The sequence below is a fragment of the Micromesistius poutassou genome, assembly GCF_964030765.1.
Source record: "Micromesistius poutassou genome assembly, chromosome: 23".
NCBI lineage: Eukaryota > Metazoa > Chordata > Actinopteri > Gadiformes > Gadidae > Micromesistius > Micromesistius poutassou.
In genome coordinates this window covers 724,475-749,590 of record NC_140293.1, presented here as the reverse complement: position 1 = coordinate 749,590, position 25,116 = coordinate 724,475, and the positions used below count along the sequence as shown (strand labels likewise).

The following is a 25,116-nucleotide window of genomic DNA, read 5'->3' as shown; positions in this document are numbered from 1 at the left end:
AATGACAAATAAAACACGACAGAAACTGTATTTCGCTACGATACTTGATTTGGAACATCAATGAACACCACTAACCACTCGGTAAGTTGCACATTTTTGAAAACGAACGTTTAGGGTTGTTTTAAGGACAGGTTTGTGATTAGACAGCCATTCTGAAGCAGGCAGGGGCGATTTGAAATGAGACGGGACCAATAGTCAAAATTCCGGTGTCAACCACTATTTCATCCTAGACAAACCAGAATGTTAAAAATACCGGAATTGTCCTTTAAGTTAGAAACCTATTGGATTTTCAATATATTTTCACGCTCTGAATTAGCTATGTGTCGCGGTGAACACAAGACGCCATCACCGGTGAGTTTCCTAGAGTGTCTAGCGGTTTATGAGAGTTACTGCGTCCTGGCGTGATCGGATAATTACAGTCGCAACTTGAATAACGTGCTAAAGGGAAGCTGTCACAAATGGCTATTTTCTTATATAAGAGAATTCTGCTTCAAAGACGTGTGGTTAAATCACGGTCTGCAACACCTACTTTTACTGCAGATAAAAAGTTCTGAAAATTTGCCTTGAAAAGGTAATGATGTTGCAGACCGTGTTTGTTTGTTTTTCTTCTTTCATAGCACGTGTATGAAGCTATTCTGAAAATAGCCCAACTGGACAGTTCCCCTTTAACTTGTTCATTGTTTCCTCTGCTTCACTACTCATCATTTTAACCATTTCATATGCATATTTCATATGCATATATATATATATATAATATAAATGTTCCAATGAAGTAGTTTGCTTGTAGCTACGAATCATTCCGTCTGTACCAAATAAAGAAGCAGTAGCTCCTGTCTCTCCTGCTAGCTCTTTACTTTACTTCCAGAATGTCTGTTGATCTTGGTTTGTCTTCGATTCCTACCTGCAACAGGGAGCTGTGACTGCGCTAACTAGGACGTGGGTCATTGGACTGTTCCTGAGCGGTCCGGTGAAACCAGCTTGGATTCACTCACCAGAGGCCCCTGATGACCATGATAACCTGCTCCTAAAATGTCAACATGTTATCCATCTGTATAACCTTATTTTTTTTTTTGTTTCTAACCATTTTCAGCTTTGGTTTGTTGGACCCTAGTCTGCTTCCTCCTGCCGCCGGGCCGCTCTAAGCCCCCTGATTGGAGGGGCTCCACGGGAGCTCTCTCCCGATTGGCCAGCAGACAGCTTGTCTTCATTTGGTGCAGATGAAGACCAAGCTAGCTCTGACTGAAATTAGCAGCTCTCTTGCTGCTGGCAACAGAAGCGTTTCCTCGACGACTGTCTCCAACAACCCTGCTTTGTATCACCACCAGCCCTCAACTTCATTCCATCAATCAGCCTTCTGAAGGTCGCCAACATGTCCCACGATCTGTATAACCCCTATTCCCCTGAGAGCCAGGATTCCCCACAGCGCCCTTACCAACCTCCAAACGTAGGCCCTGGCAATGTTGGAGAGCCTCCTCACATGGTCCCTGGTTCTACCCATGCATCTTATGGTGGCTACTTCGGGACCTCTATGAATCCCAGCCACATATACCCTTCGATGCACCCTGGGTCTATGGGCTATATCCGTGATCAGAATAAGCCAACCACTGAATTGGAGAGTTCCATTGATGTCCACATCAAAAGAGCCCGACAGGAGGTGGGCCTCCAATCGATATTGAAGAAGCCGGCGCCAGACTGGAATACTGATACAACTGCTTGGCCTCAGGGATCTTCGGATTTGGGACCCACTGGCTATAGATCATCACCGCCCATCTCCGATGGACAGTTTTCTAGATATTCAAGAACGATGCCAAGTGGTGCCCCAAGTTGGCATTGGCCGTCGGGCCAACAAACAAGCAATTATCACTCCACTTCATCCTCTCCCTCTGCAACAAACGTTCCCACATCACATTACTCCCAATCTTCTGAGCGATATCCAGTCTCCCATTATTCAAGTGGCGATGAATATGTTAGAAGCAACAGGCCTTCTACTGCAGAAGCAGATTCTGCACCGTCTCCTCGAGTGTCAATGGCCTATGAGCATCCTTCCACCTCCAGAGAGGCTGATAACAACCAGACCAGATTCACCAGTGAATCAGCCATGGACATCCTCAAACGCTTCGACCTTCAGGAAGAAGACTTGGAGGAACTCTGTGCGTACCCAGAAGAACAGCTCTCCCCCGCCAACCTACCCTACCTGCTGCGAGACATCCGCCAAAAGAAGGCAAAAAACTCATCGGCTGCCTCTCAGTCAAGCACAGGCCACCAGGCTCAAGGCAGCCAGTGTGCCCCAGAAACCAGGGTGGCGTCCGGGGCCGAAGTAAAGCGTGAGGCGCAAGCTCCTCCTACCTTTCAGCAGCCGAGTAAAGTGATAGAATACGGACATACGAGTAAATATACCTTAGGCTTCCGTGAAGAAGAAAAGGATGGAGGACACACCAGCACCAGTTACATGAGCCAAATGCGGGACACTCAACCAAAGGATGCAGCACCAGCCAAACCCGGTGTTCCAGTGTTCTCCAATGGCTCACAGAGATCCAACATCTCTTCTCCCGTTTACAGTCCATTACCAAGTGTGAAGGCTTCCCTGAGCAAAAAGCCAGCCGCCCATTCTATCCAGACTGCCATCGCTTCCCCAACGAAGGAACTTATTGCGTTGCAGCCAGCAGCACCTGTTGCTAAACCTACTGCCTCAAACATCATACCTAAGAGGGATTCCGGTGCCGATCGTGTGGCGTCTTCAGGATGTCAAAGAGCAGCTCCAGGCCCCAGAAGCACCAGTCACAGTCCCGCTCCAGGCGTTGGAACTACCATTCAAAAACCAGCACCAGGCATAGGAACTTTCAGTCACAAACCCGCTCCCGGACCTGGGACTACCAGTCAGAGACCAGCTCCAGGCCCAGTTCCCATCCCTATGAACCAGGGGCCCCCTTCTGCGTCTGATGTGTCCATCCAGAGGCCTCCGCCAGCCAAGCCAGCCAGCAAGAGTGTGCCGACGGCGGCCCTGATCAGCGACTACATGGGCGTCACACCTGATCTTTTCCCCCACACCTGTAGTCTCTGTAACAAACCTTGTGTTGGCATGAAGGTGAGTACATCAGTGGTGGTTTTTATTGCGCCTCTTGGGAGCTAGTTTCCCATACATTTCTGCAGTTTGGCACAGTCAGAAATTAATTCCGTAGTTAGCAGTGATGGGAAACATGACTTTTAAAGTAACTTGTTACCTAGCGAGATTACTGCCATTAAAAATGAACTTGTTCGAATACTGCAATACCAAAAATGGAAACGCCTTTGCGATCCTTAGCAACAGGGTTAAGGGCTATGGTCTAGTAGCAAAGATCTGTTAACGAAACGTTCACTACTCACCGATATGACCGAGTTTATTGCTGAGTTGAGGCAATAATCTGATTATTTGCAAAAGTCATCAAAGTATTACTTTTAAGTTTAACTGAAACACAGGATATTGTCAATGTCCCGCTTTGCCAAATGTGCACATGGGCAGGAGTATTCTCTCTTCCTCCTTTTCAAGCTCTTGTGACATTCCTCAATAAAGGAGCTAATCAGGACATTGTAATTTCTGGGTGTTTTGCATTTAAACTCGTCTTAAAAGTGTCATCGGCGATTGGTGAATGTTTTTGTAAGATATACTGCACTCGATGTTTGATGCAAAATCAGTCTGGGACTTAAAACTTAAAAACGTAAGCATATTTATTTATAATGCAGGGTAACGTGTTACTTTGTAGTGCGTTACCCTGCTTGCAAAACAAGTTTGTTGAAGGGTTGGTACAAAAGTTTAACTTCGGTTAACTTGGTGTAAACAAGAATGGTGCACGTTCGGCCAAGTGATTGGACAATCGACATTCAAGTGCTGGTGGACTTGTGTTGAATTTCATTTCCTGGTTTTAAGAACTTCCTTCGACAATGTTGTAAACTCCAACAAGCAGCAACTGGAGATGCCACGCAGTTCCCATCGTGGATGGGCTGGTTCGGGCCATTATGGTACTGAGGGATGGCGGCTCACTTCAATCAAGGAGAACCCTCATTGGACAGATATTTGTTTGTTGTCTGTATGTGAAACTCGAAAAATGTAGGAACCCTATTGTATTCGTCAGTATTTTTTTCCTGCAAAATCTGGCCGTGTCTCAAAAACGGCAGAATAATTTGGCAGGCTTCTAGAACTTGTAAAATTAAAAGGATGGGCCAGAATTAACTATGTGATGCTATAAAATGCGATTTTAAGTGCAAAATACTCAACTGATTACCACTGGAAAAGTGCAATATGTATGAAACTTGTTATACATGCAACATTCGTCATGATGAACAATTTTCAAGTGACTTTGGTCAGACCATTTGGATATAGTGCAGTGACCACAACTTGACCAAAGGCAAACATTCCAACAGATTCGCTGCCGGAAATGGTAAAAGCTGTAAACTCGGCACACATGTACCAGATGACTGTGGGACTATATGGTGATAAATTCATAGCGATAAGTCCAAAGATGGCAGAGATGCATATTTTAAAGTGAAATCTATCGATATTTCCGATGTTTAAACAGTTGTAACATTTCGTAAAAAAAAATTGGTCTTGGCTGCCAAATATGGCTACAAATTCGAAATTCCATAGTATACCCAGGCCACAAGTATATATCTGAAATAAATTTAATTGGATTTTGTTGCCTTCCTGATCCGCGGCCTCTCTCCAACGTAGGCTGGGCCTTAAAGCGGTACACACGTCATTTTGCAATCGTCCGTTTTGACAATGGATTTTTACACAGTATGCTTAACAAAGATGGTTGGTGATTATTTTGCTAAGTTTACTTCCGGTAAACCAGTTTTTAAGGCATACCATTGCCATATTACCATACAGACCAAGCTCACCATACCTCTGCATATGGAAGACTTCTATTTCTCAAAATATAGTGTAATCTACCTTACCCAGTCAATATGTCCATGTTGTGTCGTGGTATTGCGTCAGCCTCATGACCATGGGATCGTTGGTTTAGGTCCAACCTCAACCAACCAACCATGCTGTGAGGCGTGTCATTACATCAAACAATGTATACGATCATGTATTCATTAGGCCACCATACAGTAGGACCCCGTCATGGTTGCTTGTAACTATATTTAAGAATTGTAATATTGTTTTTAAATAATATTTTGTTTGATTATTTTAGATGTTTGGCATGGTCCAAGACAACAATGAAAACTCAATTTTACTTTTACTTTTCTTGTGCATTGAACATCTTGTATGTTGTTGAGTTAATGTTGGACAAATATTTCTCAGTACATTCATTTCAATACAAAAGACACAATTCAGATTCATACTTCTGTATCTTTTCATTATCGCTGTCCGCCTTTTTTGTGAAGTGCTGCAGTTAACACACACACACACACACACACACACACACACACACACGCGACTTGTGTGGTTATAGTCTTGTATAATCTTTTTTTTTTTTTAATCTAAGATTTGCCATAGACATCACTGTCTTTCATTTTTAATGAAATCCCTGCAGGTATGACACTGGTGCTTTATTATAGGGAATGTGTTTCCTGCAATAAGTGTTATTTTAATATGTTAGTTCATGTGGATGTTTACTTTATATAAAACAACCTGGAAAGATTTGTGTTGATATAAAAGGATGGACTTTACACACACGCACACACACCTACACCTCTAAACGTAATCACTTCCTCTGTGTGTTTCCTCCAGGACTGGCTGGACCACAGGAATCACATAGTACACCTTGCTGGTTGCAGACTTCTACGCAGACAGTCAGTGAACCTCATACTCAAACTAGACAAGAAGCTGTTGTCCTAAATGTTGGTGGTTGGAGTCTGACGTTTGGAGGCATGATGTGCTTTTCTCTTGTCCAGGTATTCTGAATGGGAGCCGGATACAGTTTCACTTGAGTAAGTTCCCCTAACATAAGTCTCAAACACCCTTCCTGCAGTGGGTGTACCTAGGTTTTTGAACTCTAGTTTCTAGTTACTCTAGAAAAGTAACTAGAGCTCTCCAGCAGCTCTAAAAAATGTTGTTTAGAGAACAAGCAAGAGTAAACAATTTGAAGGCCCCACCCCTCTCCTTACAGGCCTCCCGCAAAACACTGGACTAGCTTTAGCAAACTAATATGTAAATATATGATAAAAATATAATTATATATAAAATATAAAATATAATGTATATAAATAAATTGCATACCAAAGCATAAATAGATGAGAATGTTTTCTGCTTGAACAAACTTGTCAACGGTGGGCAGTACATGACGACAAACGGACAACAAACAAAACAATGTCACTCAAAGCTTAACAGTATTTGACATTACTGCATGTCTGCTCGACTTCCTCCTTTAGCTCGGCCCCTGAAGAATCCCAGCAACCCCCCACGACTACCACAGTCCCTGCCTCCTCCCAGAGTTCCAGGCCAAGTCTCCAGGCAACCAGCCATGGAGGTCCTGCCCCGTCAACCTCTGCACCTCCCTTGCCGAGGAGGACTTCGGAAGCACACCAAGAGTCTTGGTCTTCACAGAGGAAGAGATCAAGGTCCAAGTCTTCAGGAAGGAAAGGATCAAGGTCTCCACGGAGGAAGTGGTCAAGGTCTCCACAGAGGAAGTGGTCAAGGTCTCCACGGAGGAAGAGGTCACGGTCTCCACAGACGAAGAGGTCACGGTCTCCACAGACGAAGAGGTCAAGGTCAAAGTCTTCAGGAAGGAGGCGGTCGAGTTCAAGGAAGAGGTCACCGTCGTCGGCGAGCTTGCGGTCCCCAGATTGGAAGCGAACCAGCGGGAGAGCTAGCTCACCACTTAGCTCCAGACCTGTCCACAGGTAACCCAGATTCCTTCAATCTCAATGCTGTAGTTCACCAAATGCATCTGCACTATCCTTCATACTCACTTTAATAACATGATTGAAATCAATCACGATTATAATAAGACCTCCTGTCTGTCCCTTCCACCGCACCTCTTTGTGATTGGTTCCTTCTTTCTCAATAACCAGCCGTCGATGCCGCTCCCGTTCCTCGTCAAGCTCCTCCCCCAGCTCTGACCGTTACCGTGGCAAAGGACTGTCCTCACCAGCCAGGAGATCTAGGCGAAGGTCTGGGTCACCACGACGGGGTCGCGGGTCGCCCCGAGACGCACGTGGTACCAGACCAACCCGCAGGTTTGTTGTGTTAATTGTTTCTTTGGATCTTTGAATTGTTTTATGGTACACTAGTAGCTGTAGAAACAGTTAAACGACTTACCACGTGTTTTTAATCAAAACCACTGGTAAGTGTAAAGTACTGGCATCAGAACTCAAGGTTGATATTTATTTATTGATATTATTAGTGCAGAAAGTTGTAGTACATTTCACAGTAGTAAGTAGTAGTTGTTTAACCGATGGCCTGGTATTCATGATAATCTTGATCCTCCCAGGTCCCGCTCTGGGTCTCGATCCCCTCAACTCTCCTCTCAGCGAAGACGGTCGCGCAGTCATGATAGGAGGTCTTCGGGTCACAGACAAGAGGAGACCAGCATAGAACAACTGGCCAAGAAACTACTGGAATCCTCTGGTAAGAGACCAGGTAGAAAGTAATGGAGGAAGAGTTACAGGTAGAGAGACCTCGTGGATAAACCAGGAGAGGGGGTGATTTAGTCTTTACGCACAGTAAAACCTTATGGGTACTTACGTAATACTTACATGAATCAAATTTGATGTCTATCTCTTATTCCTACTCCAATCTCCTCTTCCTTCTGTCTTTCTTGCCCCGTCTTCCTCTGATCGTCACGCCTCTTCTCCTCTTCCTCTCCATTTCCCCTCTTTCTTTCCATCTCCTCTTCTTCCCCCTGTTGTCTTCCTCTCCTTCTCCCGCTCCTCTCCTCCAGGTGTCCAGAGCTCCACAGGCTCCACCAGTCTAGAGCTTGTGGTCCAGTCTCTGGCCCCAGTGCTGGCAGAGCTGGCCAAGCTGAAGGCCGCTTCATCATCATCCTCTGCTTCATCTAAAGATCAAAAGAAGCCATCCTCCTCCTCGTCATCTAGAGATGAACAGAAGCAGTCATCCTCGTCCTCTAGAGACGAGAAGAAGCCATCCTCCTCCTCCTCCTCATCTAGAGATGAACAGAAGCAGTCGTCCTCCTCATCTAGAGACGAGAAGAAGCCATCCTCCTCCTCCTCCTCATCTAGAGATGAACAGAAGCAGTCGTCCTCCTCATCTAGAGACGAGAGGAAGCCATCCTCCTCTTCCTCATCTAGAGATGAACAGAAACAGGCATCCACTTCTTCGACCAAAGGAGGGAAGGAACCACCTTCGTCCTCTTCCTCTGTTAAGGGAATCAGGAAGGTGCTGCTTAAGAGTCCACAACTACCAGCTAAATCTGCAAAACCTCAGGGGGTGAGTAGTTTTCACCCTCCGTCTTTCCCACTTGAGTCTCTTGTCTCTTTCTCTGCGTCTTCCCCTGTGTCTGTGTATCTGTGTATAACTCTGTCTCCTGGGTCTAGTCGGGTCTCCTGGGCTTTGTACCGGCCCACCCTCCCCTGCTCCTGTCTGGGCTTCCCTCCACGGTCACCCAGCAGCAGGTGTTCTCCGCTGTGGAGAAGTTCGGAAAAAGCAGACTCATTTCTGTGGCGCAACAGCGACAAGAGGTGAGCGCTAACCCCTGGTAGTTTAACTCCTGAGGTCAGAGTAAACTTGGGTTGGACTGAACCAGACCCATGACATGTTTCCACTTAAAGTGTGAGTAAACTCTTCCCTGAAAATCCAGAGTTCTTGCGAGTGCACAATTTGAATTTGCTCAGCGTGTCACTCTGGGAACGAGCAATATACCCACTCCCTGATTCCCCTGGATCCGAACATCATCATCAAATCGTTGTATCTGATATAGGCGGGCCAAAAGCGTTACTGTTTTACCGACTGGATACGGCAAGAGTCTCATCTATTGGTTAGCTCCGCTGGTCTGTATACGTCACCCCTTGTATTCTTCTGATTGGTCGTAGTGTTATCCAATTGTGTGCAGTGATATTTTCAAATGCATGCTTGGTGCCGCCCCTCGAGGTGGGCCATTTTCATTACTCGTTGCTACGTAAACACACAGTTTAAGCTGAAATTAAAAACATGATGACTGTACTTCTGGGAAGGCGCGGAGCATGTTACAACGGATGCAACAACTCGTGCTACTTTTTTTTAGTATCGTTTTTTAACGTTGCGTTATTATGAGTGGCTCCTGAGAAGATGTGCTTTGTATGCCTGTGTCTTTAGGCCACGGTGTTCTTTCTACAAGCAGCTGCCGCTCATGCGTTGCTGGGCTTTACGGAGCTCAAGATTGGTGGAAATCCAATCACTGTGACACAGAAAGTGGTAACGCACGCACTCACACGCACACGTCATGTATTCCCATGACTTCCTCCTTTCTGTCTCTAACCAAATGGTTGTCTTTGCAGGTACCAGTGCAACAATTAACGTAAGCTAACGCACAATGTTATATTCTAGATGAACCGTTGAATAGTGCACATTGGCTGAGAGTGCCAGTGTGCAGAATCCATTCACATGACCTCTATCTCTCTACCTTGCGGTTCCTAGGTCCATCAAGCCGGGCCCTGCTGTCAAAGTACAAAGCTCTGCCACAATGGCCACCAAGGTTGTGGCAGAAGCTCCCTCAAGTTCTGTGCAATGCAACAAGCCGACCGCGCCCGGTAACAAAACAAACACACCCGGTACTAAGGGGACCACGCCTGCCAACAAGAAGGCCACACCTGGCAACGCAACTACCATCCCTGGCAACAAGACAACCATGCACGCCAACACGACGCCTACGCCCAGCAAGTCAACAACCATGCCTGACAACAAGGTGACCACACCCGGCAACAACACAGCCACGCCTGATAAAAACTCCGCCCCGCCTGGCACAGCACCAATTATGCCTGGCAACAAGACGACAACCCCTGGCAACACAACAGCCACGCCTGTCAAGAAGACTACCATGCCAGGCAATGCAACAACCTTGCCTGACAACAAGACGACCACACCCGGCAACAAGACTGCTATTCTCTGCAGAAAGACAGCCATGCCTAGCAACACAAAGACTGTGCCTGGCAGCACAACAACGCCCGGCAACAAGATGACCACACCCGGCATCAAGACTGCCACGCCTGGTAACAAGACTGCCACGCCTGTCAACAAGACGACCACACCCGGCAACAAGGCGGTCACGCCTGGTAACAAGGCTGCCACGCCTGGTAACAAGACGACCACACCCGGCAACAAGGCGGTCACGCCTGGTAACAAGACGACCACACCCGGCAACAAGGCGGCCACGCCTGGTAACAAGACTGCCACGCCCGGCAACAAGACTGCCACGCCTGGTAACAAGACTGCCACGCCCGGCAACAAGACTGCCACGCCTGGATGCACAACAATCATCCCTGATAACAAGATGACCCCACCCGGCAACAAGGCGGGCACACCCGGCAACAAGGCGGCCACGCCTGGTAACAAGACTGCCACGCCCGGTAACAAGACTGCCACGCCCGGCAACAAGGCGGTCACGCCTGTCAACAAGACTGCCACTCCTGGTAACAAGACTGCCACGCCTAGTAACAAGACGACCACGCCCGGCAACAAGGTGGTCACGCCTGTCAACAAGACTGCCACGCCCGGCAACAAGACTGCCACGCCTGGTAGCACAACAAACATGCCCATCAAAAAGAAGATAACCCCTGGCAACACCGTAACCACGCCTGTCAACAAGACGACCACACCCGGCAACAAGATGGCCCCGCCCGTTAACGTAACGATCACACCTGGAAACAAGACGGCCACGCCTGGCAGCGACATGACCACACCTGGCAGCGACACGACCACAACCAGCAACATGACACCCAGGCCCGACAACAAGGCAATCGCGATCAGCAACAACACGGACATGCAAGGCGACACGAGGACAATGCCTGTACAACCGGTGGCCCCTTCACCTCCGGTTGCCAAAGTCTTCCCCACCGTCCTCTTCCTCAAATCAATTCGTGAGTATCTACCTCCAACCCCGATCATTCTCCAATCAATAAGTACCTTCAGCCCGGGGTTAGATTTGGGCATGGTCTGCTTCAGTGATTTTTGACGGCTCTATTTACACTCATTTGACCATCACTTTGCTGACTTTTTAACAACGCTTATTTTCTGTCTGTCATTTAAACAGAATGTCTGGATGTACGGTGTTGGACATGGAATGACGTAGGTCTAATAACGCCATCAAACACACACACGCATTCAAGCACACACTGCCAATAATTAATCTCGGCCTCTTTGCCTCTCTCTCAATATAGTTCCTACCCTACGCCACCAGCGGTGCCACCATCATGGTGACTGATCTGCCAGAGAAAGGCAACGGGGCTTACACGGAGAGTTCGATGAAACAAGTTTTGATGAAGTTTGCCAGCCTCAAACTTGACAAATGCTACATCCTTCCTGACAACTGCACGGTAATATTGAAACATATCCATACGTTGTACTTTAAACCTGCAACCATGTCACTTTGCACCGCACTGATCGTCTCCGTTATAGTGTATTTGTGTCCAGGGCATCAGTGTCATTGAGGTTCTTTTAGTGATGGCGACTGCTTTGTGTGTCCAGGCGTTTGTAGCCATGACGGTCGATAGGTTGGCACCGATGATGGAGGCGCTGGTGAAGGGAGCCCTCTTGAACTTCGGAACTGTCCGCTGTCACCTTCTGAAGGAGAACGCCCTGGAATTTCCGGTACACACACAAACCCTCACACAGGAAAAATACATTCTCTGCTTAATCTGAAAGAACAAAGCCCATATCTCAACAGAGACCGGCCCCTGTTTTTCTTGGTTGTAATATATAATTACTATTTCAATATTTCATATTGTTCTATAGTATAGAATATCAGGCTAATGGCAGCCTTTAGCTATATGTACAGTATATATGCAAGATTGAATGCAGAAGCTTACATGAACCGACATGCATAGTCGTGATATTGTGAAAACTGAATTTGTTAGTGGAGGCGGTTTGTTGTTTAGTGGCGGCACTGTAACCCTGGTAATGACCCCTCACTGCCTTTCAGATCACCTTCTATCAACATCTGCTGAGCTGGAGTGAAAAGGTGACACACACACACACACTCGCACTCGCACTGCGATCTGGGTCAAGCACAACCTTCAGTCTTCTTAGCCTTCTTAGTCTTTCTTTTCAATCACGTTTGTTAAAGTGATAAGTTTCACGGAGCGCCACAGGAAATCCCTCATTCCAGTGGCCATCAAAGTCTTTAACTCCTCCCACTACCAAAGCGCGTGAGTCAATCTGAAATCTGAAATCCCCCACTTCACTTTATAACCAGAGGACCTGTGCAATTTGTTGGCACTTTATTATGTATTGATTCCTCCGGGATCGATACATCATCTGTGTCTGTAAGGCGGTGTGATCAGCCAGCAGTCAAACATCGTGCTTGTCCGAAAAAGGTTCTGGCTTTATTGCCGAATCCAATGAGGTACCGGAGGAATCTGAAACACTTCCTTTTACTCTGATGTGTCCTCAAGACTCACTCATCGTCCAATGAATCTTGTAGAGCCACTTAAGAGGTTTTGAAGTTTGGCACAATGGAGATGGAGGGAAACATCTTCAGGTTTTGATAGCGTGCACACAAGTCACATCTCCACTCTAAACAATACTATTGCAATCCAGCCCAGGTGTTGAGTGTCTTCTTCCTGTGGTCTAGCTTTATGATGAGACTACACTGGAGTACAGACTGGTGTACATAAGCAACATTCCGACTTATTTCGACTTCTGGATGGAGGCCTTCCATGAAGGCATCACCAAGACCGGAGGAGTCAGGCTCTACCTGCCACTGATGGGCAAGGTACACACACATGCACTTCCTGATCTGTTCTACTTAATTTGCTTAACACATGGCAACCTGAAACGTGTATGTGTGTGTGTGTGTGTGTGTGTGTGTGTGTGTGTGTGTGTGTGTGTAGATATTTGTAGAGTTCGTCACGGTGGAGGATGCAGACCGATTCGGTGTCTGGCTGTCCGACTTTAGGGCGTCCAAATGCCGCCAAATCCGTGTCACACGTCCTGGTACGTGACACACAACAGCACCACCCAGTGGACACCATGCGACAGCACCCCACCTAAACCTCACGCTCTAGTTAATGTATTCACACTGCAGATAGCATCCTCTGCTCGAAACAGTGTCTTTACACTGTAGATATCAATCCTCCATTCTAAATATGGTGTCTTCACACTGCAGATCAGATATCTATCCACCACACGGGTGGGTGTGGTGCCTACCCCTGTGTTTAAATAAAGGTTGATAATATATCCCCCCAGGCCTCGTCCAATGCACGGATGGACTTTCTCCGGTACGACCCAGGGCCCAAGCACTCTTCAAGCCGGGGTATGAAAGTGTTTTCTGGATGGCGATGAAAGCACTGCCCGGATTCTACCCCACGCTGTCCCCTCAGTTCTACATCCCTGGTGAGACCCCCTACCTATCCCTGCTGTTCACTCGTCTTCAAATGGACTAACGTCTTTTTATCCTCGGGCTCCATTTGACCCCATCAATTTAAACCTCCTGAAAAAGTTTGTGGTTTACTTTGTTTCGTTGCTGGCTTCCTTAATATAACACTTAAAGGTGACATATTATGTTTTTCCAACAAGTAAACATAGTATGAGTTCCAGCAAACTCGTATACATATAGGAAAAAAAATACTCTCCCACCGCTATTCCACTCTGTTTCAGTCCCTTCAGAATGTGCTGTTTATGGTGTCTAGCTTTTATGCAAATGACCTGCTGCCCGTTGCATACAAATGAGCTGTCAGAGTGAACCGCAGCATGGAGAAGAGTCCGGCGGGGGAGCCCCGTGGGGAACTCCGGACTAGACAATTAGACAATCTGGCAAATTAGACATCTATTTTTGTATGGAATCTCCCTGCGTCTGAGATGCGCGAACATCTCCGCCCAGCGCTCGTCCGCTGGTCCACAAAATCTTATCTATGCTCTGATGGGAGGGGGATGGAGAAGTGGGTGGTAATATTCAAATATGCCCCCCTCCTACGTAGGAGTCCACACCGAAGCTGACTCGCTCGTTTGGTAACTGTAGGCGGGGTACTTTCAGAAATGCATATCACACTCCAAAAATGTACAGTTTGTATGCGTGTGGCAGCACCAGAGACCCAAAACCACACCCCAAATCCCAGGAAAGTGTTGTTTTCATAATCTGCCCCCTTTAACTAAAACAGAATCAACAGAATATGAAGCAAAGTCATTTATTTAATGATTTAATAATGTAATGGTCAGGTTGATCCTGACCATTCAATTATTGGATAATTGGAGGGGGAATCATTTATTATTATTTATGACAATAAAGATCACGTGTTTCTTAATCTCAACGATATTGAAGCTGTGTGGAATATTTTTTATGGTAATAATAATCACAATGAAGCCAGCCTTGTGTGTGTTGATTCTTAATAATGACAATGAAGCCAACTGTGCTGTATGGACTCCTGCTAATATTAATGATTAACGTCGCTATTGTGTGACCTCTCAGCACACAGGACGGTGAACGGACCAGAAGACCTTGAGGTGAGTCGGCCCGTCTGTCTGTCGGCATGCATCCCAGCGATGAAAAAAAAAAAAATCTCCATTAGGGAGTAGGGCCCTACTTTGACCTTTTTTTCTGACTGACGATGTTGGTGTCTGTGGGGCGTTCTCCCCCATTCTCTCTAATTATTTGATTCTCTAACTGGTTCTGTCCTGAAGTGGGCGGAGACCTATTTGACTGGGCAGAGCGTTGTCATGGTGACAGGGCTGTCGTTTCGCTGGTGCCGCCACAGGGATCTTGTGAATAAGGTGTGGCCTTACTTCGTGGAGAAGGACATCAGCCGTGTGTTCTACTCCGTGGTGATACTACCTCTGCAGAGAAGGGTACGCACGCACACCCACAAACTGTTTCCATGTCACGCAAGTCCTTTGAAATTGCTACCCTCCTATTATTGTGTCCCCGCCTCCTCTCCATTATTTTTCCGTCTTGCCTCCTTTTCCATCCTCTCATGTCTCCTATCTCTCCTTCTCTTCTTTTACCTTCACTCCCCCTCTTCTTCTGTCTTTCCTCCTCGCCTCTCATCTCCCCCTCTTCACCTGTTGTTCATCTCCTCCTGTCTCCTCCTCACTTCTCCTCCTCCACTCCTGTTGTTCATCTCCTCCTGTCTCCTCCTCACTTCTCCTCCTCCTCCTCCCCAGGCCTTCATCCACTTTGACGACGGTGTGAAGTGTAAGGAGTTTGTCTCCGATTTCCTCCAGAAGCCTTTCACTATAAGAGGATGTCACCTCACCCTCCACTTCCTCCTGGACCATCTTGAGCCCTGCACCACAGAGGTATAGACACAGAGAATACAGTGTGTGTGTGTGTGTGTGTGTGTGTGTGTGTGTGTGTGTGTGTGTGTGTGTGTGTGTGTGTGTGTGTGTGTGTGTGTGTGTGTGTGTGTGTGTGTGTGTGTGTGTGTGTGTGTGTGATGTCATGACGAGTTATTTATGTGATGTCATGACAGATTATGAATGTGATCTAATCGACCCATGATACATGCTCTCTTTGCAGCTGCAATTGTACAACCGACTGCTTCAATGGAGCAATGTGGTACGTTTTTCATTATCTTCCATCTTCTAGACTTGTATTGATTACTCTTATGTGTGTAAAACAGTCTGTTTTGTAATATAACAATCTGTTAAGTGTTGTGATATAGCAGATTGTGATACAGCAGTCTATGCTATGATTTAACAGTATGTTGTATTAGAGCAGTCGGTGTTGGGATATAGCAGTCTGTGTGGAGTTATAGCAGTCTGTGTTGGGATATAGCAGTCTGGGTTGGGATATAGGAGACTGGGCTGGGATATATCAGACTGGGCTGGGATGTAGCAGTCTGTGTTGGGATGTAGCAGTCTGTGTTGGGATGTAGCAGTCTGTGTTGGGATGTAGCAGTCTGTGTTGGGATGTAGCAGTCTGTGTTGGGATGTAGCAGTCTGTGTTGGGATGTAGCAGTCTGTGTTGGGATGTAGCAGTCTGTGTTGGGATGTAGCAGTCTGTGTTGGGATGTAGCAGTCTGTGTTGGGATGTAGCAGTCTGTGTTGGGATGTAGCAGTCTGTGTTGGGATGTAGCAGTCTGTGTTGGGATGTAGCAGTCTGTGTTGGGATGTAGCCGTCTGTGTTGGGAGTTAACATTGGGTGTGGCGGTAAAGCAGTCCGTGTTGTGCTACAGGTGCCTGAGGAGACTGTCCACCAGGACCAGCTGTTGCTGGTGGAGAGGGATTACTGCAACATGAAAGAGCTGAAGTACACCTTTAACTTCCTGGAGTGCAGAGTGGGTCCGTGGGTCAGCTGCCTAGTCCTCGCCAACCGGGTACGTCTGGCTGTGGTCCTACTGGACAGGTAGACTGGGTTGGGGGAACGGTAGTACAGAATGAACAGCGGTATGAATCTGACCTACAGTATGAATTTCGGCCAAACCGTTCAACCTGTGTAGTCCTGAACCGTACCGTGAAAACCGAGGGACGTACCGAACCGTGACTTTTGTGTACCGCTACACCCCTAGTTATGTGGCGGTGCTGATTTGATGCAAAGGCATCCAGAGACGTTGGTAAAAGAAGGTCATAGTTGGGCGGTTTCCTTGTGTTCTAGCGCCTCCCAGTGCCATACCGTGGTACACACCGTGTCTCTCATCATTTTAATTTATACCTATATTAATATTTATACCACTATACATTTTCATAGTATATCACTTTAGGAGGTAGATGGGTAGGTGTGGCTATGTAGACGGGTAGGTAGATGGCTATGAGACGGGTTCCTACAATGACAACAAAAACATGCTCTCTCTCTCTAGGTGGTTTTCCAGCTCCCTCGGGACAAACTGAATAAGTCATGTATGACCAAAGTGCTGGATAAGCTCAATAGTAAAAGAAAGCAGATGCAAATTCGACCTGGGTATGTGTTTTCATTCCTTGCCACCATCTTAGCACACTGGCGTGTGTGTGTGTGTGTGTGTGTGTGTGTGTGTGTGTGTGTGTGTGTGTGTGTGTGTGTGTGTGTGTGTGTGTGTGTGTGTGTGTGTGTGTGTGTGTGTGTGTGTGTGTGTGTGTGTGTGTGTGTGTGTGTGTGTGTGTGTGTGTATTAAAAAAAAAAAAATTGTCTCTCCAGCAGGAAGATTCCGAGGGCCATACGCAAAGAGTGGAAATCGTGAGTCTCTTGCTGTCTCCTTATCAATTAGAAATGTTATCAACATCTTTTGGGTTGCAGACTTTTGCAGTCGCTGAAAGCTGATCTAACAAAACCATTTTGTTTTTTTCAGGGAAAACAATTTCACGTCAAATATGCACAAAGTCAAGTTCTGGTTCGACAGTCCCCAGCATGCAGAGCCTGGCCAGTCGCCACCGGACCCGCCGGCGCCTTGCACGTCAGCAACTGGCCCCTCAGGTCCCGCTCCCCCGACCCCCGTGGCCCCTGCAGAACTCGGCGCCTCGGCCCTCGACCAGGCCGGGCCCCTGGGCTCCGGTCCCAGGCCTCCAGCCCTGAGTCAGGAGATGTACCGCTTCTTTGCCACGGCCATCCACCAGCATCGCCAGGCCAGAGTCGGACAGGAAGTGAGCCGAGGTGGACAGGAAGGAAGCCAGAAAGAGGTAAGGTCCCTGTGTAAGCTCTCTTGTCTCTTGTCTCAGCGTAGTGGCTGTGCTGAGGTGTTGGGTCTAAGGCCACAGTATCGATAAACTCGACTGACTTGGTGCTGCTATCGGTAATGGAGAAATGACGCAAATACACTTTCTATTAATTTAGGCTAGGTATTACATTGCGCTAGTTATATAAATTGCCTGCAGATGCATTTTTGTTATTCCAGTCCCGATTTATAATAAAATAAAAAGAGAAAATTCTCTGATTCAATCATTCAAATCTTAATGATTGCCATCCCTAGTCAGGTCTCAGACTCTTTCCTCTCTTTGGAACCAGCAGGTCTCAATGGAGCTCGACAAGACTGCCTCACCATCTACGTCTAGTGGATTGGAGTCCAACTCTTCAACGACAGCCCACTCCTCATCCTTGTCTGGAGCCACAGTGTCCTCCTCCTCACGTCTCCCCAAGTCCTCCTCGTCTTCTTCTTCATCCCTCCCTCCTCCGGCCGGCGTAGTCCCTTCCTCTTCTGAGCTGAACACACAACAGAAGAAGTGTGCTGGATCTCCTCCCCGGGTGTCAGAGGCGGATGACACAACACACCCTTCATCGCCTACCAGCCGGGAAGGGACACGCATCACTACCAAGGAGATGGTGGAGCCTCTTCCTGCCTGTACACCAATCACAACGAAGGGGGTACTAAGTGAAGCAGCCATGGTATGTGAAGGTGACATGGAGAGGCCTGGCCACATGATGGCAGCAGAGACCTCTGCAGTGAAAAGTGCAGCATCACTGACAGGAAAGGATGCCTTACACACTGATCCAGCTCTGGAGGAAGAGGGGAAGAGAAAGGCCCAGCAAGAGTTAACCCTCCCAGGAAAGGATGTGGTCGTCTCTCCCAGCGAAGACGCGAAGGAGACGAGAGTAGAGGTGGATGAAACGCACCGGCAGATGGGAGATGAAAAGACAAGCGACCACATGCTCCATCCGAGGCCAGAGTGTGGGGAGGAGACGCCACACCAAACCCTGGTCCGGCCTGAGACGCCAGGCCTCCCTGACCCCGAGAGCCAGACCTCTGAACCCCAAGAGGAGGAAATGTTGGCCAAAGTCGCTGATGGAGCCGAGCCATTCCAGGAGCCCCCAGAGCACAAAGAGACTGTTTTGGAAGAGGGGAAGATGACAACTGTAGAAGAACAAATGCCTTCTGCGAATGACGAAACCCCAACGGTAGTTTCGGAGGCAGCTGATGCATTACTCCGCGGTGCATCGACAGAGGAAGGAGACGCCCACCAGCACATGGACTGTGTTGAAGGATCTCCTCCCAAAGAGGCATCAAATGAGGAGACCACAGTGGAGGAGCAGAACACCGAGAAGCCCACAGAGGAGGAGCAGAAGACCAAGGAGCCCACAGTGGAGGAGCAGAAGACCAAGGAGCAGAAGACCAAGGAGCCCACAGTGGAGGAGCAGAAGACCAAGGAGCCCACACTGGAGGAGCAGAAGACCAAGGAGCCCACACTGGAGGAGCAGAAGACCAAGGAGCCCACAGTGGAGGAGCAGAAGACCAAGGAGCCCACACTGGAGGAGCAGAAGACCAAGGAGCCCACACTGGAGGAGCAGAAGACCAAGGAGCCCACACTGGAGGAGCAGAAGACCAAGGAGCCCATAGAGGAGGAGCAGAAGACCAAGGAGGAGCAGAACAAAGAGGAGCTGAAGACCAATGAGCAGAACAACAAGGAGGACCAGAGAAGCAAGGAGCTCTGCGACAAGGAGGTGCAGAGCGACAAGGAGGCGCAGAGCGACAAGGAGGCGCAGAGCACTAAGGAACCCACAGAGAAGGAGCAGAGAAACAAGGAGGAGAAGAACAGCAAGGATCCCACAGAGGAGGAGAACAAGAACAAGGAGGCCACCGAGGAGGGGCCGAAAGACGAGGAGCCTACAGAAGAGAAGCAGACCACCAAGGAGCAGAGCAACGAGGCCCCCACTGACGGGGAGGACCCCGACAAGAGGCCCGCTGTAGAGGAGGTGGCTCCTGAGATGGAGCAGCGGCGATCCAAGAGAGGTCACTACAGTCCAGCGACCAAGCCACTAGCGTCCAAGCCGCTTGCGACCAAGCCACTAGCGTCCAAGCCGCTAGCGACCAAGCAGCTAGCGACCAAGCAGCTTGAGACCAAGCAGCTTGAGACCAAGCAGCTTGCGACCAAGCAGCTTGCGACCAAGCAGCTTGCGACCAAGCAGCTTGCGACCAAGCCGCTTGCGACCAAGGCACTAGCGACCAAGGCACTAGCGACCAAGGCACTAGCGACCAAGCCACTAGTGACCAAGCCACTGTCCACCAGACGCTCCGCCAGGCACTCCACACCAACCATGAAGAGGGAAAGCCCTGCGGAGGACCCAGTGGAGGTGGAGAAGGCGGTCTCTGTAGAAGTGGATGCCGCCTCCCCCGAGGGCGGCGAAAGCCCTCCCTCCGGGGCCGCCGTCCCCAAAGGTCAACCCCATCCAAAGGAAGAGGAGGTTGAATACCAGGTGACGGACTCTGTGGAAGGTGAGTTGGTTGAGGTTAAGGGAGTCCAGCTCCCCACCAGGGGCAAGAGGGGACGGCCACCCAAACCGACGGCCAAGAACGTCCGGGTGAAGAAAGAGCAGCCCACTGCCCCTGTTCCAGAGGAGTCCGGCAAGAAGCCAGAGGAACCATTGGAAGACCAGGCCGGTCCAACCAGGACAGAGACCAAACAGCAGGAGGCACCAGAAGAGAAGTCGACGGGCAAAGAGGATGGTGCAGAAGAAACCCAAACGGCCGACAAAGCGGCCCCAAGCGACGCCAAACCACGGGTCTCCGGCGAAGGGGTCAGTCTGGAGGAGGTGGCTACATATCAGGTACTGGACTCTGTGGAGGACGAGGAGCCGGAGGTGAAGGAGGTCCCTCCCGTGACGAGGGGCACTAGGGGAAGAGGAAGGAAGGCCAAAACCCCTACGAGGAAGGACTGCAAGCCGAGCGTAGAGGAAACGGTGTTTGAGGTGTTGGACTCCATCGGGGGCGACGTGGCGGAAGAAGCGCCAGCGCCGGAACAACCAGGACGACCACGACGGGGGCCAGCGGCCAAAGAGCCAACGCCTGAAAAAGACGGAAAGATCCAACCGGACGACACTCCTGAAGGACCGCACGGCCAGCAGGAGCAAGTCAAGAAGGAAGAGGAGGTGGCGCGTCCAGTCGCGGACTCTGCAAAGCAGGAGCCGCAAGGCGACAAGCAGCCTGCTGCCGGAAAGAGGAGGAGTGGTCGAGGGAGGAAAGAGGAGGTGCCGGTGCCTGGGACGTCCAAAGTGGCCGCCAAAGAGGGTCAACAGAGGGCGATGGACTTGCAGGAGGACGAGGTGTACCAGGTGGTGGACTCCATCGAAGACGACCCCCGCGAGGAGGAGCCCGTTGACTCCCCGGGTCCACGGAGGAGGAGTCAGCGGAGGGACCCCGCACCGGCCAAGAGCAGAGCCACCAGAGCAGCGCCGGCCAGAGCCGCCCAGGGGGAGGAGCCCTTGTACCAGGTGGTGGACTCGGTGGGGGGCGAGGAGGAGCCGGCTCCGCCGCCGGAGGAGCCGCCGCCAGGGTTAGAGCCGCCGAGGGGGAAGAGAGGTCGTAAGGTCGTGGGGAGCGACTCCGCGACGGAAGCCGCAGCGGCCAAGAAGATGAGGACCGCGAGGCCAACCGCACCGCCCAAGGCAAGCGAGGGTGTCGGAGCAAAGAAGGCGACAGACGCGAGAGAGAAGCAGAACCCGGAGCAGGCGGAGAACGCTCTGGTGAGTCTGGACGAGGTCAGTGAGGAAGAGGAGGACTACCCCGACGATTCAGTTGAGGAGGAAGAACTCCGGAAGAGGCAGGCAGTCGAGGAGAGGAGGAGAGAGGAGGAGGAGGAGGAGGAGAGGAAGCCGGGAGCAGGAATGGAGGGGCTGGTGACCCTAGATGAGGTTGGGGAGGATGAGCTGGGAGAGGTGGAGGTGGAGGAGGAAGAGGTTGGTCGGGGAGGAGAGGAAGAGAGTGGAAGAACAGAGGGGGGGATCACAGAAGAAGAGCTGCAGGCGTTGGTCACTCTGGACGAGATTGTGGAGGAGGAACAGGAAGGGGAGGAGCCAACACATTCAGCGCCCCTTCCAGACGACCAATCAGAGGCCGGGTTGAATACTGAGGTGAGACAACACTGAACTTGGATGCTGATAAAAAGTTTGCGTATACGTATGTAGTCGGGATGATGGGGATTGTAAAACATGCTCTTATTCTGTCCCTCACTCCCCCTCTGTCCCTCGAACAGACGGTCTGTGACGAAGAGAAAGCGTCTTCCTCGATCGTCGGTGAATGTAAACAAAACGAGGAGCAAGCAGGTGTGTGTGTGTCTGTGTGTGTGTGTGTGTGTGTGTGTGTGTGTGTGTGTGTGTGTGTGTCAGTTCTTGGCTCACTCCACTTCAGAGGATTCGATTGGCCGACTGTGACGCAGGATGGTTCCAGGCGTGTGTGGAGGTTGTGACCTTTTGACGTGTGTGTCCCACAGAGGAGTGTGTGAGCTTCGTGACCTTGGACGAGGTGGGCTACGAGGAGGAGGAGGAGACGCAGACACGCAGCAAAAGAGGTAGACAGGCTACCGGTAACCCTCACTCACTCACTCACTCACTCACACTTATCTTCCAACATGGCTCCTCCTCTTTTTTTCTCCAGAGAGGAAATGCACCAGCAGAGAACAGCAACAGCAACAACAACAACCAGCAACCGCTAAACCCTCTGGACAGGAATCCCCGCCCATCCCGGCTCACGCCACCTCCCTATTGGCCTGTGAGCCCGGGGCTGTTTTGAGCGTCAAGGGAGCAGAGCCAATGGCAGAGAGCCCCGCCGGCGATGGTGAAGAGACCGGGTCGGAGGAGCAAAGGCTGGGGAGGAAAGGTACATATAGTGCTCTCTCTTCAGAATAAAAGACCTAATATTGTGCCTTCACAATAAAGGCGTGTGTGAACGATTTGGCCCAAAGTGTAAGGGTAATGTGCTTATCACCAGGAGTTTAATGGCAGCTAGAAAGTAAAGATAGACATTATGTCGTCATTACCTACCGAGCCTTTACTGTCTGTCTGTCCGTCTGTAGCGTCCAGTAAAGCGAGGAGGGAGGAGGAAGGGGCGGAGCCTAAGAGAGTCCGCTCTCGCTCTCCCTCCGTTGCCAACGACTACACCCTGCCCCCCTTCACCCCCTGCAACCCCCTGGGTGAGAGGAGAGACACGCCCATTATTTCCATTACAATGACACGTGTACATCAGGGAGTTGATCTGATTATCCCCCCCCCCCCCCCCCCCCCCCCATCTCTTCATCTTTGTGTCTCTCTAGGGACGGAGCATGTGGTTCCCGGGTTCTACTGTAATCTGTGCTGTGTGTTCTACAAAGACGAGTCCAGAGCCAGGACACTCCACTGCAGCGGCTTGGGTCACTACCAAAACCTGAAGGCAGGCACACACGCACACACACGCACACACACATGTACACACAAATGATCAGTTTCATAGAGGAATCCATAGAGGGGGGGCTTTGCTCAATAATGTGCTTAAAGTCAGTTATCCAAACCCTCAAAAGTTCTCATTGCTTGTGTCCGTCATATTCCCCATAATCCATGTCCAAGAAGCAAACAAGTTATAGTCAATAATGTCAATAAAGCAATGCGTTGCAAAGAACACAAATATCCAGTTACTCTACCAACATAAAAGTGATCCTTGCAGAGAAAAAACCTGAATTGCCCACCCTGTTTACTGGCAGGAAATTAAAAATATACAAAATGTTAAAATTGAAAATGTTCAAACAGGAAATAATGTACAAATATGTATCCAGCTGCTAAGATGATGATAATAATAATAATAATAATAATAATAATAATAATAATAATAATTTAAAAAAAAAGTTTAAACAGGATTATATTAATTTGGAGATCGTTTGACCCGATTAATTGAACAGACCTACTGTGGACCAGTGTCGGAGACGATGTACTCCAACTAAGTGAATCTTTCACTTAGTGAAGAGCCGTACTTTCTCTTAATGGAATCACTTCTACCCATTTTGTAAAGTAACCCTACCCCCACAAGCGAGTATACACAGACCTTTTTGCATCTCGGAAATGGTCCTTTGAAATCCAAGCCTTTTATGAGCCTCTTCCACCACCGCAATGGATTAGCAAGGCCCCACTGGCTTGGTGCTGCCTGGTTTATACTGGTTTATACTTCTGGCACGAACCTCACATCGGGAAATAGCATCCATAGCAATCGTCTCTAAATTATAGCAGCAGTCTGCTATTGAGAAATAACTGATTGCCCAATCAAAATCAAGGACTGATTCAGCCATGTAAAAACATATTTATTCTACTGTCCATACTGTATATTCCTCGCCTATAGGGTATTCATAATGTGCTTGGTCTACACTGTACATATCTCGTCCATATCGAATTACCGTATTCCTTTCTAGTTCATTCCTTTTTCTTCACTTCCTGTCAGTGTTTCCCATAGTGAGTGGGGGTGCTGAGCTGGGATGGTTGTTATTTTTCAATCTATTCTATTCACTGCACACCGGAGCTGTACATTTTACATTAACGATCCCATGACATGCCACCAGGTGTGGTGTGATTTACATCTAGGTGGACACACCAACCTGTGATGTCAGAGGAGGCAGATTTTCAAAACAGCTTGTAACGGCTAATCACACTCACACATTGGTGGCATGTCATGGGACCTTTAACATGTAGGACATTTAGCAGACGCTTTTATCTAAAGTGAATCACAGTATTTTGTCCTAAGAAAGGAAAAACGATGCGTCGCTGTCGGTACAGTCTAGAAGTCGATGGAAGTGCCAAGCACTTACAATTACTGGGTTAACACATTCCCCGTGTTCGACCAAGCTGTAAATACATGACTGTTGAGTTTTGAACGGAACTCTTCGCCGCACGCAGCGGCACACACACTAAACACACTCCTCCTCTTGCAGAAGTATTACCAGGGTCTCCAAAGGGAACAATCCAGGAGCCAATCGGGAGGCTCCGCTCCTGGCAACGCCCCCAGAAGACTCTAGCACCCGCCCACCAACAAACGACTGTCTTTTCATTGGTTTCTCCAGAATATGGGGGAGCATCATCTACGTTGTTCAATCATTTTTTGTATCATTTGGAGTGTGTGTGACGAAGGCGTTGAGTTTGTTTGGTGTCAGAACCAAAGGGTGATGTGTACTCTGACCGTTCCAAGGACAGAAGGACATAGGTCTGCGGTTCCCACGCGGTTGTTAGGCGTTCAAGATGGGGCAGACGACGGCGGTCTTATTTTTTTACTTATGTGTTTTAAATGTTTTTCTATGATGCTCAGGAGTCATCATGGGGTGACCGCTTTATTAAAGTTCTCTTATGTATCAAACTATGTTATGTTTACTGATTTCATATAACAACGTTAAATAAAAGTCATCATTTCTGTCATTGA

The 25,116-nt window shown here is 48.8% G+C and overlaps 2 protein-coding genes across 4 annotated transcripts in view; both read left to right on the top strand.

Moving 5' to 3' along the window:
* The window catches only part of LOC311368654 (uncharacterized protein), a gene marked incomplete at its 3' end in the record, with an annotated part of 17,139 nt that extends 6,485 nt beyond the window's left edge, over nucleotides 1–10,654 (top strand). The window contains exons 2-13 of the mRNA XM_084487454.1: nucleotides 1,091–3,085; nucleotides 5,711–5,772; nucleotides 5,875–5,910; nucleotides 6,352–6,822; nucleotides 6,994–7,158; nucleotides 7,413–7,549; nucleotides 7,863–8,368; nucleotides 8,476–8,619; nucleotides 9,233–9,331; nucleotides 9,415–9,434; nucleotides 9,554–10,545; nucleotides 10,596–10,654. Of these exons, the coding sequence (XP_084343580.1) occupies nucleotides 1,370–3,085; nucleotides 5,711–5,772; nucleotides 5,875–5,910; nucleotides 6,352–6,822; nucleotides 6,994–7,158; nucleotides 7,413–7,549; nucleotides 7,863–8,368; nucleotides 8,476–8,619; nucleotides 9,233–9,331; nucleotides 9,415–9,434; nucleotides 9,554–10,545; nucleotides 10,596–10,654 (4,407 nt within the window). The 5' untranslated portion in view covers nucleotides 1,091–1,369. The remainder of the gene's footprint in view (nucleotides 1–1,090; nucleotides 3,086–5,710; nucleotides 5,773–5,874; nucleotides 5,911–6,351; nucleotides 6,823–6,993; nucleotides 7,159–7,412; nucleotides 7,550–7,862; nucleotides 8,369–8,475; nucleotides 8,620–9,232; nucleotides 9,332–9,414; nucleotides 9,435–9,553; nucleotides 10,546–10,595) is intronic.
* Nucleotides 10,616–25,116, top strand: LOC311368612 (uncharacterized protein). Of its 3 annotated transcripts, XM_084487419.1 has the most exons (24): nucleotides 10,616–10,992; nucleotides 11,166–11,200; nucleotides 11,293–11,448; nucleotides 11,600–11,722; nucleotides 12,054–12,092; nucleotides 12,705–12,845; nucleotides 12,964–13,066; nucleotides 13,319–13,465; nucleotides 14,538–14,572; nucleotides 14,750–14,914; nucleotides 15,230–15,364; nucleotides 15,585–15,623; nucleotides 16,243–16,383; nucleotides 16,864–16,964; nucleotides 17,178–17,216; nucleotides 17,329–17,656; nucleotides 17,982–19,412; nucleotides 19,449–21,818; nucleotides 21,941–22,010; nucleotides 22,178–22,255; nucleotides 22,342–22,563; nucleotides 22,760–22,876; nucleotides 22,997–23,112; nucleotides 24,635–25,116. In XM_084487419.1, the coding sequence occupies exons 1-24, from the start codon at nucleotides 10,665–10,667 to the stop codon at nucleotides 24,716–24,718; spliced, it is 6,543 nt and encodes a 2,180-aa protein (XP_084343545.1). In that variant the 5' UTR covers nucleotides 10,616–10,664; the 3' UTR covers nucleotides 24,719–25,116. The 3 variants fall into 3 exon arrangements, with proteins under 3 accessions (XP_084343545.1, XP_084343544.1, XP_084343543.1); XM_084487418.1 differs by having other exon boundaries at nucleotides 17,985–21,818; XM_084487417.1 differs by having other exon boundaries at nucleotides 17,982–21,818.